Below are 13,836 nucleotides of genomic sequence, written 5' to 3'. Positions count from 1 at the left end.
GAGATGGCAGCAAGCACCATGAGGGTATGGCAATGCCTGTAAGCCTCTGCTGGGGGGATTCTTCCCCCTGGGCCCGGCTGGTTGAAGCTGTCCCCAGGTGCAGAGACCCCGCTCAGCTCCCCTGGGGCCGCCACGTGCGGTGCCCGTGAGGAGGCTGCAAGGGAATTTGGTGCTGCGATAACACGAACGCTTGGCGACGTGGGAGACTTACCCGAAAGCATTAATTAACTGTTTTAGCGAAACACTTGCAAAAATACTTCACAACACTTCTTTAGATAGAAGTTGCTGTGGGGATGTAGAGCGTTGTTAGAAAGTTATTTCAGGTGATGGTGTCTGCGTCCTAGAGCATCTGAAGTTCTGCCTAGAAATGGGACTGGAATGACACCAGGTCGATAAGATGGGGATTACAGATGCGCTTTGCTGCAGACACATGTACAGGAAGGCTGTCAATACTCTTTCTGAAGGATTATGCAATCTATTCAATAACTTATTTTAGATAGATCTGCTCCAGAGTACCTGTACAGGAGCTGAGGCTTAATTAGTTTTTTCTTTTCCTCTCTATAGTGTTATTGGCACAAATGCCCTCAATGCTGAAATTAATTTTTCCTAGTAGGGTGAGCCTTTATCTTGTACTTGTCCAGCTAATGCGCCATCACAGGTTAAACCTCAAGCAACTTTTGTTAAATAACAGGTGCAGCAGGAAGATAGATAAAATGGTCCCTTTCTGGTAATCCTGTTTTCCATGTAAATCCCAGCTAGGGAGGAGATTGTCTTAGACAAGAACAAATTGGGAAGAGCTCTCAGGCTGTGTGATATCTTGTCTACTTTGCAGAAAAAAAAAATCAGATTAATGAACATAATCAGATTAAGGCTAAATAAGGGAACATATCTTGGGGGCATCAGAAGTCTGCTGACACCAAAGAACTCTGCGGAAAACCAACGCTGGAGGCCCAGCTTTGCTCCCTCTGTTAAATAACGGGAGCAGACGATGGCTTTCAGAGGAGTGCTGAGTGCTGGCGAGAGGGGCAGGGGGCTCCGGGGGGCAAAAGGGCCAGAGGGAGCCGGGAGGTGACCCTGAGACCACGGCTTTGGGCAAGTGGCAGCAAAATGCAGGGTCCTCTGCCTGCTCTGTTTGTATGGAAGAACCATGCTGGAGGATGGAAAGGTGAGGCAGGGAAAGAAACAAGGTGGAATGGGCAGAGAGGCGACCGAGGTTCACAAAGACAGGAACGAGGCATCATGGCCAAAAGGGGGGACGGCTGAAGAAGGGAGGAGGGGATGGGAAGGGAGACAGTGGAGTCGTTTTTTCTCTGCTGCCCCATGCAGCAATGCACAACAGATTCCCGAAGCAGCAGCACCCACGTCCGCTGGTCTTTGTGGGAGAGACTTCGGAAGCTTTCTAAAAGAAAGCGATTCAGGAGATGAAGTGTGATAACAGGAAGAAAGGGAGAAGGTCAAGAACTTGAGGGGAAAGGGCACTTGTGGCTCCTCTTCAGATGCATCTTCTGTTCTGTGGTGCCGGTTTTGCCTTTCGACAAAAACCTCTTATCAACAGAACTTTCTGCTACTCTTAATGCCTAAATCCTGCTTGTTTTTAAGGACCTGAGCCCTTGCTGGGGGGTGATGCGGGTTTCTGCCTTGGAGCAGGCTCCTTCCAACATGAAGTATCTCTCAAAACACCCAGGCTTTTCTTTCTGCATTTATTTCCCTGCTTGACTTTGAAGTTCTCTGAGAGTTTCCCGGGGCAACCGAGGCGATGTTTGATGTGTGGTCTTCAAGACCGACAAGCAAACCTGAATGGAAGGCCTATGAAACATTACAAGACCTGAAACTGGGGTAGCCCAATTTTCTAAGTTCTTTATGTCTGGCTGATTTGTCTCGGAGTTGACAAGCTCTGATTGAGGCTTTCTCCCTGCCTGGAACACTTATAAATATAAATTGTAGTTGCATGAGGCCTTTCTGGATCCAGTAAGCTGTGAATGCACGTTGCAGCTGTAGCCCCTCACCCAGGGCACGTAGCATCTCTTCTCTCCTCATCACCAATCTGCAAAAGAATTTTGGCACTTGATTGCCTTGGAAGCATCTTTGGAAATCAGAAAGGTGTAGGGTGGGGCCTGATTTATTTTTTTCCTCTCTTCCCCGATATAATCAGCTGAACAGGCTTAGAATAGCCGGAGGCAGTATTTCTTTTCGAGATGGGCGCAGCCATTAAATGAGCGAAAAGCTGGGGGGAGCTGGGGGCCAGGAGCAAATGGGCAGGTAAGGGACACGGGGATGTCTCATTGTTTGTCGCAGGGCTGTGTGGCACGGGCTGTCCTGCTCGGCGTGCTCCCAGGGGTCTGGATGTCACAGCAGCAGGTGACACCTATGCAGATTTGCTGTCAGCTGCTCCGCTCCGAGAGGCTGCTGAAAAGCTGCGTGTGAACTTTCTCCAGGCTTCACCCACGTTATAAAAGTTCACACCTGAGCTTTCCGCCGAGCTCGGCGTCGTTTGGACGAGAGCAGAGCAGCCGATGTCCCCAGCTCCTTGGGGACCTGAGCCTCACGGGACCCAGCTGGGGGCATCCCGTGGGCATCCGCTCCTCGGCCTTTCTGCCCTTTTCCAACAGCTACGGCTCCATTTCCAGCAGCTATCCCCTTCTTTTTGGGTAGCCAGGGTGGAGGATGGCCTGTGCGGAGGAGGACAGGTAAGGCGCCGTGCAACGGGGACGGTGAGGCTGGAAGGGGATGGGGGAGCTGCGCCGCGCTGCCTTGCCCTGCTTCCCTCTCCTCCTTCCTGCCATCAGGCAGAGGCTGCTCGGGAGCAAACATCTCGTTACCGGAGAGAAATTGGCCGTCTGCCCGCGTCAGGTGCTGGCGTTATGAAATTCGGCAGCCAGCAAGTGACCTTGGCAGAGGTCGTGGCCAGGAGGTGCAAACATGAAGTGGAGACAGAGGCGCTGGTCGCCCAGACGTGTGCCCCCCTCTGAAACATAACCCTCCATCTCTTGTTGCGGCACAGCTGCATTTTACATGGATTTGTTTTCAGCCAACCCAGGAGCAGAACGAGTGGGGGTTTTTGTGCCATAAAGGATCTGTCATCGGTGGCAGTCCTGTGCTCTGCAGCAGATGCAGCTCTCCAGCGGATGACAGCGCTCACAATGCAGGGGATTGTGCTTTCAGCTGATCCTGTGATTTAATCCAAAGCGATGCCGCTGAGCACTATCATTAGGTGTGCGTGGTGGGAGGTGGAGCAGCTACAGGGGGCTTTGTACTTCATGTACCCATTCAGGCTGCCAAAAACCCCGCACGGACCTCGGCCTCGTGCACTTGCAGGCTGAATGCTGCATTCACTGACCCGTGGGTCGTGGTCTCCTGCTGCTGGGCACCCGGGAAATTCCTGGGAGCCCAGCAGAAAGCCTCGCAGGCAGACACAGCAAATGGATTTTGCCATCACGGAGCTCAGTGCAAAGGACAGCACTAGAAGGAAAAAAAAAAAGTCCCCCTCCCTCCCAAAAGTCTGTACAGCTCAGTCAATCCCATTGTCTTCAGCTGTTGTTGAATCAGCGTCATCCCGTCCTGAGCTTTCTGGGCTTTTAGGAATAAAGTCGATTATTTAAATGTTATTTTTCAAGGGCATGTGAACCTTTCTTTAAAAATGCAAAAAGAGAAAGAGGTTGGGGACCAGTTTTCAGTGAGAGAGCAGATGCTGGTGACCTCATTATTTCTCTTGTCTGCCACAGGTGCCTCATCAGCCTGGGAGCTGCATTGAAATTCTCTTGGTTCCCTCTAAGGGTTTTAGTTATTCAACATTTTTTCTAGGTAAGGGTTACAGTAATTCAACAGAAATGTGTGGGGAGTCCTTCCGTAATATATGTAAAGCACTTTTAAAGTTGTTGTCTGGGACAGCTGTAGCTGGGCTAGGGATAATACAGTCAGATGAGTGTAGGCTTCAATAATGTCAATTTGATACTTTTTGCGTATTTTAAGAGCTTAGGGTGCACTTGGAAAATTCAACAACATGTTATGGTAAATACACTCATTTCCAGACTTCTCCTTTGAAAAATATTTCAGCTAAATGACTTCATTTTAACTCAGGACTATGGAAGTTTTTTCTTCCTGCTGGATCACAAATTTGTGAGATACTCAGGTGTTTTTGACATCACAGATCCTAACTAGGAGCATTTTTGTACCAGACACCAGGCAGGACACACAGCAGCAGCTGGACAGCTAGCAGATTAAAAAGCTTGCAGAAGAAGCCCGTGCAGTAACTATCTGCCTCGTCAGCCTGAAGGAAGAAAGTGTTAGAACTGAGATCCTGTGCTTGAACATGGTGCTTCAGTTAGATGAACCAGGTCTACAATGACACTTAGGTCCTGTTCATCAGTGGCCTGAGACCTCCTGGGGTGCGAAGCACCACTTTGAAAGCTTTTCTGCACATCCTCCAAGGCTGCAGGCAGCAGAATTGCAGCACAAACAAGGTCACTAGAAAAAAGAAACCTGGTTTAAAAAAAGAAAATCATGAAGCTACTGCTTATCAGTGTCTTCAATCGATTTTAAATCACCTTCACCATCGTGGTACCTGGCCCTGGCAGCCCACAATAGGCAGAGCAGCCTTTCATGCCCCACCCGTGTTGGTTGCAGCCCCTAATTGTACCCATCGGTGGCAATGACCAATTTGCTACCAAGAAATGGTATCAGCGCCCGTGCTTTTGAAGAGACTTTCCAATCAACCTTGCCATTGACTTTCGGAAAGTATCTTTGTTGTCCTATTTTAAGCAGGATTATGTGATTAATCTTCTATTGATTGCATTTCAAAACTGACTAATGCATCTGAAGAATACTGGACTGAAGAGTACAAGCCAGGCCTGAATATCAAAGCTCTCTCTCTTACAGAGACAGGTACAAAACAGGCAATGCAATGCCAGCTTCTCCCATCCCACCTTCCAGCGATGTGCCCCAGCGCTGGATAAAACCCATTTTTGGCAAAGCATCCGAGCATCCCCCTTGAAAACAGACAACGTAAACCCAGGAACCCCAATTCCTGAGCTTAATTTCTGTTTTCAAGTAGGCTTGTGTCATTGGGCCTCCTGCCTAGGTGTAACCCCATGGAGAGGATGAACAAGAGATCCACGTTCAGCATCCTCGAGTGAAACCACCAGGTATGGAGCAGGTGGATGTCTGAGAAGCATGGCCAGTTCTGGAAGGAAGCCCTGGGGAGCTTATGGCACCCAACGCTTCTGGAGCTTGGGTTCCCCATCTCTGCAGATGGTGCTTGCCCCTGGACCTGTCTCCTCTTGTACCTCCCCATCACAGGCTGAACATCCCCATGCACACACATAGGGTGTAATTTTTCAGACTAATTGTGCTTTTCCATTCCTTCACTAACTCGGGAGAGACCAGAACGCATCAGAAACATGAACTGTAATGCCTTGTGACATTTGTGTTATATAGGTATCATTAGCCAGTTTCCGCTTCAGAATAGAACTGGCAGAGAGGATTCAGATGATTTGGCAGTGGCCTGGGGTAAAATATGAGATTAAGTGTTTGCTATAGAGGAACATCTTCCATAATAGCAGTGAAGCTCCTATCATTTAAGTCTTAATGATTTTTTTTCCTTTGCACCTTTTCAGGACTGTTATCTTTTGAAATTTGTTCTTCGGATGGCCTGACAGGTTCACTGACCTCTTCTCCTTCTGCAGGAACAGCTATGAGGTGTGCAAGGAAACAGCAGATTGGTTACGAGCCCGCACTGCTCAGCGCCTGAAGACGGCGATCATCTGCGGGTCCGGGCTGGGCGATCTGGCTGAGGTGCTAGACAAGAAGGCAGTCTTTCCGTACGAGGACATCCCCCACTTCCCACGGAGCACAGGTTGGCACGACCCCGGGCATCAGCAACCCATCCAGCAGCAGCAGGAGAGACGTAGACAACTCAGACCAACACCCACCCCTTCCCTCAGCTCTTGGCTTTGGGCACAAAGGGTGCCTCGGTGGGGAAATGTGCGCTCACAGAGCTGCGTCGTGACCCCAGTTTCAGTAACATCCACGAGCCCTTGTCCCATACCAGGCACCACACCTTCATGTGATAGCTGTAACTAAACTGTGCTACCACCAAGGAAGAGTTCCTGTTGATTAATGGACCCTAGTTGTACCAGGGGAGGTTTAGTTGAATATTAGGAAGAATTTCTTCATGGAGAGGGTGGTCAAGCATTGGAACGGGCTGCCCAGGGAAGTGGTAGTGTCTCCAATCCCCGATGTGTTTCAGGGACATGTGGACATGGCACTAAGGGACGTGGTTTAGTGGTGGGACTTGGTAGGCCAGGTTGATGGGTGGACTTGGTGACTTTGATGGCCTTTTCCAACCTAAACATTTCTATGATTCTATAACTGAAAGAAAAGCCTTCTTAGATAGAAGGAAACTCAAGAAATGGTAATATCAGCCGCAGGCTGTCAGTGCAAATTCACACCTGGCTGCCTGTTCTGAGCGTCTCACGACTCTGTAGGGCACAATGAGATGCTGTGTTCTTGGTCCACCTGCCAGTGAGCAGAAATCAACATCTCAGATGCACCAACATCAGCTCCTCACACTGCCAGAGCTCCTTCTGGTGGCGTGCTCCAGGAGCAGTGGTCTCATCAGGCTGAATGGTAGGACAAGAGCCGGGAAGATTTCAAAAACCCCAAACCAAACAAAAACATGGTTTTGTACTTTGTCATTGGTATTTACCTTCCAGCCCCCAGCTCTGCAGCGCTTGGCCATGCTGTAACCCATAATCAGTCGACAAATCCCTCCAGAACCCAAGACCCCGAGCCCGGTACCCACAGTGACACCGTTCCCTTCCAGTCGCAGGGCACGCGGGCAGGCTGGTGTTCGGGGAGCTGAGCGGGCAGCCGTGCGTGTGCATGCAGGGGCGCTTCCACTCCTACGAAGGGTACTCCGGCAGCGCGGTGAGTCCTCAGGCAAATCATTCCTGCAGCAAAAGAGGTTTTTGCAAAGAGGTGAAAGCAACCGCTTGCTCTGATGCTTAGCTGCGGGGGGGTAGTTCTGGCACTGAGAGTACAAATGGATTTCTCCCACAAGAATAAAATTAAATGGGGAATTGAAAGTGAGAGCTTCCTCCAGGCAGAGCTGGTGCTGGGCAGCCACAAAGCCATGTAGGGTGCGAGGCAGGTTAATTCACGTGGCTCCACTCGGTCAGTTCAATCATGGTTCGAAGCAGCAGCCAGGAAACTGATTAATAGGAATAATCTATTTTCATCTTTTCATGTTTGTATAGTTTCAGGCTTTTTTTTTCCCCATAGAAAGAACTCATCAGCTGGTATAATTTGGTGTAGTCTCCCAGTTCACACGCGGAGCTATGGGAGTTTCCTAGTATTCATGTTCCCTACTATTGCCCCTATGTAGATTTCTGTTAGGAAACCCAAATATCCCTTACTGGCTGATAGTTTAGTGGGTTCTCTCTTATTTGGTTGGGTCTGAGGTTTTACTTGTGGCCAAGGTCAGTTGGCATATGGATACAAACTGTAATTCTTGGCAACGCATCTTTTATAGAACAAAACTATTTTAACGTACTTGATCCAAAACCAGGTTATCAAAACATGTTTGTCTATTAAAATTAACTCATTTGCTAATGTCCGTAGTTAGGAAATCATTTCTGCTCACAGTTTCCTTAGCATTTTAGAAACAACAGCTATCACTCCAGTTCTTTCCTTACTCCTCAAGATCAAACTTTTTTATTTTTTTCAGTTCCCAGTAGTTCTTTAACTCCCAATAAGCAGGTTACTGATGCAGACTAGTGTGAATAAGCCAAAATGAAGAAGGCACTCTCTGTACTTCTGCAAAATGCATCGTTGCTGTAAAGAAGCTGGTGTATCAATTAAGCTCCAGGTCCATGTGCGTAAGTAGTTTCTCCAATCAGCACAGCGGTTTGATCTCTGCAAGGCCTTGCCAGCGAGCAAAAAATTATCTGCATATTCTTTTTGTGCTGCATTTATTTGACCTGAGTGCATCTGTAATAAATGTGGGCTCGAATTTTAATGGTATTCATTTCAGAATTAGCTTTTAATATGTTTAAAAACTTTAGAAGTATTTTTATTTAAATTAGGGGGAATTTAAAATCGGAGAAAAGGGTTGGTTTATCTCCCTGTGGGCTCATGGAGGCCTCTTTCTGCACAGCGTGAGCTGCCTGCAAACCCTCCTTCTCCCCAGGAAGGGCACTGCAGGCTGGTTCGAACCGTCTGCTCTGCCTCTTTTCTCCCCATCCTTCCTACGCTCTTAATGCTGATGGTCACAGTCGTCCTGTCTTTTCCTGCTGCTGTTTGTAGTTGAACAGGGACAATTGACCAGCTACCTAATGCCTGTTTGAACTTTGATTTCACTAGCGGTCCGCTCTGATTTCTTTCTTCTTTGCATCCTTGCATCTTCTCAGTTGATCTAGCAATCCCACCCATGCGAAGCCCAACCTCGCACCGTGTTCCTGGAATACCAAACACCTGAGCTGAGCCTTGTGGTCTTCACCCTATGTATGCCTTTGGTCCCTGCAGGTCGCCTTTCCCGTCAGGGTCTTCTCTCTCCTGGGGGTGGAGGTCTTGATTACCACAAATGCTGCCGGGGGACTGAACCACCACTTCCAGGTGGGGGACATCATGTTCATCAGAGACCACATCAGCATGTTTGGCTTGGGAGGGCAGAACCCGCTGCATGGGCCAAACGATGAGAGGTAAGAAGTCCTCCTCCTCCCGCAGCGGGGCGAGGCGAGCAGAAAGAGAGGGTGGGATGTTTGTGGACTTGCAGCTCAGCTCCTCTTCCATTTCATTTCCTACTGGCCCACGTTGGAGTTAAGTGGTCCTACAGCTAATTGCATCTTTCCTAGTCCCTGGCTAAGCCCTCAGCCCCGTGCTGCCAGCGAATCCTTTCCTACCCCAGCCTCAGGCTGCCGGTTTTGCCTGCTGACGAATGCTGAGAGGTGGAGGTTGGACCCAGCTCCCCCCAGGGGAACCAACGCCACCCGTGTAAGCAGCTCATTAAACTGGGGAGCCTTCGTTAGCATCACGGCTCCCCTGCAGGCAGCAGCCTGGTGGGAGGTGGTTGTCCTGGCAGCCTCCCCGGAGGCCTCTGGATCTGGGAGCCGTGAGCTGGGGCAGAGGGATCCGGTGCTGGGCGTGCAGGATCCTCCCCGCGGGCTGAGCACAGGGGCTGGTAACACGTCCTCACCGCCGGGCTGCTGCTGTCACTGGACACAGCCGCTTTGGGCAGGAGGTTGGGCTCGATGGCCTCTTCTAGCCTAGGACAGTGCCCATCTAAAGCAGAACATCCTGATGTCTCCATAGGTATTGTTGGGGGTTGGAGGAAAAATGATCAAAAGCAAAGAAGCCGCGTGGAGGAGTGCTTGCAGCTCTCTGGACTTGGCTAATTGCTCAGGAGCAGGAGGAAAAGCACCGACCAAACAATACCTTCGTCTGGACGGCATTCAAAGGCAGCACAGCTGTCTAAGTGCCCCCAGAGGCACCTTCCTGGTGCAGGCTGCAGCGCCTGGGGGCTTCTGTGGTGCTGGCCGAGGTGTCAGAACAGGCAAAGGGTCCTGAAATACTTTGCAAGCTGATTCACAAGAGCAAACCCTTTCTAAAAGGCAGTCCAACTCAGCCACCAGGAAGGGTTTATCTGAGCACAACAGAAAAACTGGAGGCAACGAAGTGATGTGGAAAGGGAATACAGGCAAGAATCTCGGGGTTTGATTTAGTAAATTAGAGACCAGCCTTGGCATTGCTGGGTGTCCTTCAGGAAGGAAGCAATTTTCATGCTGATGAATACTTATTCCCTTAGAGCAGATAGGAAAGTTGTTTGTTTATAATGTTTTAGGGCTTATGAGCACAAAATAAGCCACCTACTGCCCTAAGCATTCAACTGGAGGAACATGAAAGCCTGCCAGAGCTTCAGTAGCCTGGGTGAGGGACCGGATCCACCCAACTGAACTGAGCTGGGGAACGCGGCTGGGAGCTGGTTTGCAGCTAGCAGCAGTGCACCAGCCCGTGCTATCACTGCTGCTGTGCGTGACTCAATGGTAGGATTCAGGCAGGAGCAGGACCGGGATAACTCAGCAGGAATGAGCTGCTGTCTTAAGATCCAGAGCAAGTAGGAGACCCAGCCTTGAAGCAGAGAATGAAAGTTAAATGTGGCCCTGCAGCTCCTACACCTGCTCATCTCCCCACGTGTGACCCTGCTGTGCCAGGAACTGAAGCCAGACCTTCCAAAAGGCATGCGGAGGGCTTCAGTGGGTCAGATCTGGCAGGAGTGGCAGCGATGCCAGCCTCGCTGTGCCCTCTCCTGCCCTGCAGGCTTGGCGTGAGGTTTCCCTGCATGTCTGATGCTTACGACCCAGATCTGCTCGGCCTGGCGATGGAGAGCGCGCAGGAGCTGGGCTTCCAGAGCTTCGTCCACGTAGGGGTGTACTGCATGCTGGCCGGTCCCTCCTATGAAACCATCGCCGAGAGCCGTGTGCTGCAGGCCCTGGGGGCAGATGCTGTGGGTAAGAGGCACGGGCTGGTCTTGTGGGGTCGGACAGGAGCATAAATAACTTGTTCTGCCCATGGATGACTCTTCCCACTCTTTGGTCTCCATCCAAGTCTCCTTGGCCTAGAGAAATGTATTCCTGATTGCTTAGTGCATCTCCTAGGATGGCTCTGCAGCACAGCTCTGTGTGCTTAGGGCTGTCCAGGACAAGGGGTGCAGCAAAACCTGCCTATTTCCCAAACAACAAATCTCCCACACTCCAGTGGCTCCACTTCGGTGGGACCCAATCACAAACAGTGCTTTTCTGTTATTTTTAACACTGTGGTGCTCTTTGCTCTGTGCCCCTTCCGTACAGAGCAGTCCTCCACAGGAGTCTGGGTGGTTTAGGAAGGGCAGACGTGGAAAGCTTCCTGCCTGTGCGCGAGGAAGGTAAGTGTTAGGGTCCCCAGGTTCCTCCAGGCCGTGATTCAGGGCGTCCTGGGTCATTGGAACAGCTCGTGGAAGGCTGTTCCTTAGCACGTGCAGGTCTGCTGTATGTGAGGAAGGGAGCTCAGCTGCCCACAGCAGTTCTTCTTTGTGATATCCTTTTGAGAACCGAACGAATGACACAGCACATCAGTGCTCCTCGTGGCAGGGCTGCGAGCAGCCTGATGCACCTTAGGGAGAGGCAGGGAGCCTGCGGGCACCCAGAGCCCGGCAGCGCTGCAGCCTTCAGCCATCAGAGCCAGAGAGCTGCAGGGAATGAGACAGGGCCATGGCCAGGAGCCTTGGGGAGAGCTCATTTTGGTGCCAGTCCCGACCCTTCCGACTCATCCCGGTCCTCTCCTCCACTACCGCAGGCATGAGCACTGTCCCAGAAGTCATCGTCGCCAGGCACTGTGGCCTCCGCGTCCTCGGGCTGTCCCTCATCACCAACAGGGCGGCGACGAGCTACAGCAGCCCGGAGAAAACCAGCCACGAGGCCGTGCTGCGCGTCTCGGCGGCGCGGGCTGAAGCCCTGCGCAGGCTGGTGGCGCGCCTCGCCGCCCGCCTCGGGGAGAGCCCCCGCTCCCCCCGACCGCAGCCACTTACCTTCGTATAACAGCACGTGGACGCCAGAGAGTGCTGGGGTGAGATTGTCCCCTCCCGCTGTCGTGGTTGTGAACATGTCAGGAATCTTGTCCCCGTGCCTCGGCCAGGATTTGCTTTGAAACTTGCCGTGATGACCCCTGGGTAGCAGCCAGCTCCCTTCTTGGCCAAGGAAGGCCTTAGCAGTGTTCTGGCACCAAACAGCCCCCACCGACCCCTCGCAGATCCCCAGAGCTGTGTGTCCCTTGGCACCATAGGCTCTGTGGGGCTGCCGTGGGGCTCCTGCCCCTACTACAGGTCCTTCCCATCGCACCGAGCCGGGAGCAAGCTGGAGAGACGGGCATGGGGCTCGGTGTCTGCTGGGGATGCCTGGTTAGCGCCTGCTCCAAAGCCACTGGAAGCCCAGAGACAGACCGAGTTTTGGATGAGGACCCGGGTACAAAAAACAGGGCAGGCCGCAGGTGAGACCAGTGTGGATGGAGCAAGCGATGCTGCCAAGCAAACTGCGGCACCCCCGTGCGCTCCAAGGGGCTGCTGTGGTCTCTGCACCCCGGGATGCCCTCAGCTCACTGCCCGGCTCCGTGGCCGTTTGCTGCCTGCCCCCAGCCCCCTGCACCCTCCAGGCTGGGTTTTGGTGTCCCAGGATGGAGCGGTCACCGTCTGAGCCAGCTTCACCCCAAATTTGTGCTCCTGTAGCACCGGTGGTTCATGGTGTTGACTGAGGTGACATTACAGCGGGAATTAGGGGGGAATGGGCACCGGTTTGGTTTTCCTGGTGCTCTTTCACGAAGAAAATGAACGTAGCAGAGAGCACGAGACAGACCAGAGGCCGTCCCCTTCCCTTTTACCAGCGTGCCGCCGATCTGCCAGAGAAGGGTGGCTATGCGCCCTAACGAAGCACTGTTCATTATTCCCCAAAGGCCGAGCTGAGCAGCGGCTGCAGCTGGGTGTGAAACAGCGACTGTAATTATCAGGTAGCCTTCTCCATTCATTTATCCTGGAGCTCGCCACAAAGCCCGTCACCGTCAGAGCTGCTGGCGGCTGACACAGCGGCGTGAACCGAAGACACCCAGCTCGGCGTGGGGAGCTCCCAGTCTGCCTGCCGAAATGCAGCTGAGCAGTTGTTTATGGCTGCTGCCACCCCCCGGGGCAGGCTCGTCCTGCTGGGACGCCCCTTTGGCTGGGACACGGGAGGATGCTGTGGCTGGGTGAGCTGGTCCAGTGGGCTTGGAGCCCCTCACGCCGCGATTTCGGGTGCTGAGCACCATGCAGTGCTGCGGGGCGGCATCCTGCTGGCTGGGTCACTCTTTCAGCACCTCCTTGCATTTGGAGGTGCCCTCTGAGCCAGTGCCTCGTCCCATGCGACTCACAGCTCCCCAGGGACCAGTCCTGGTGACAACGTGCCGCAGCAAGGAGACTCCAGCCCCTCTATAAAGCCGTGGCCCTTTCAGGCCTAGCAGCAGCGAGACACGAAAACTGGCGTGTGTGAGCGAGGAGCCGGCTTCGCCTGCTCCCTTCTCGGGCTTGTTCCAGCGTGTGCTTGTCACAGGGCAGAGAGAGGCCAGATAATTCCCGAAATCCTGTGTGGTGCTGGCTCTTCCTGAGCCAGGCGGGAGTCCCCGGGGAGCCTGGCACCAGGACCTGCCTGGGGGTGGCTGGGTGCGCTCCTCTGCCCAGGCACAGCCCTCGGCCCCTCCAGAAGGGGCTTTCGGGGTGAAACCCTGTGCATGGCTACAGCCTGGGGTTTCATCCGAAAATCTACCCCATGCCTAACTCTTTTTGCCAAATCATTCCGTAGAAATATTTTTGAAATAGCACTGGAGCCTGGTGACATCTGGGGGCTCTTCTTCCACCCGAGGGTGACTTGGGGAGCCTGAACTCTGAGCACCCGGCCTTCTGGTGCTGCGAGGGGTGGGTGGGGTGCGGCACTGGGTGCTTCGGAAGTCGTGCTTTGGGGGAGGGAGGGATATATGGGGTTAATGAGGGGATTTGGGGTCCAACCATTGTCATGGCTGATGAGTTTCAGAAGGCTGGACTGCAGCAGTGCAAGTGGGGGATGGTGCGTGGGGAGGAAACAGGGAGGAAATAAAGCTTGTTCTTGCTCGGCACCTGCATGTGTGCTTTGCCTTCAGGTTATCAGAAGTCCTTTAGATGTTTCTCTTTACCAAAAATCTGCATTTGAACTGAGGGGGCTCTGGTGTATTTCTCCCCAAAACTTAGATCTTCTTGACAAAGACTTGATGCTCTTGTCCCCATCCTCTCGCCTCTCTCGGTGGCAAAGT

The 13,836-nt window shown here is 52.4% G+C and overlaps 1 protein-coding gene across 1 annotated transcript; it reads left to right on the top strand.

Annotated features, from left to right (window-relative positions):
- Positions 1-2,664: 2,664 nt before the first annotated feature.
- On the top strand, positions 2,665-13,460 carry LOC308176364 (purine nucleoside phosphorylase-like; the record flags this gene model as incomplete). The annotated part of the gene is made up of 6 exons (XM_080551988.1): positions 2,665-2,687; positions 5,682-5,851; positions 6,821-6,924; positions 8,521-8,696; positions 10,312-10,502; positions 11,326-13,460. The coding sequence occupies 6 exons, from the start codon at positions 2,665-2,667 to the stop codon at positions 11,565-11,567; spliced, it is 906 nt and encodes a 301-aa protein (XP_080408114.1). The 3' UTR covers positions 11,568-13,460.
- Positions 13,461-13,836: the final 376 nt, after the last annotated feature.

The sequence above is a fragment of the Anser brachyrhynchus genome, assembly GCF_964034855.1.
Source record: "Anser brachyrhynchus genome assembly, chromosome: 12".
NCBI lineage: Eukaryota > Metazoa > Chordata > Aves > Anseriformes > Anatidae > Anser > Anser brachyrhynchus.
This window is presented reverse-complemented; position numbering and strand designations above follow the sequence as displayed.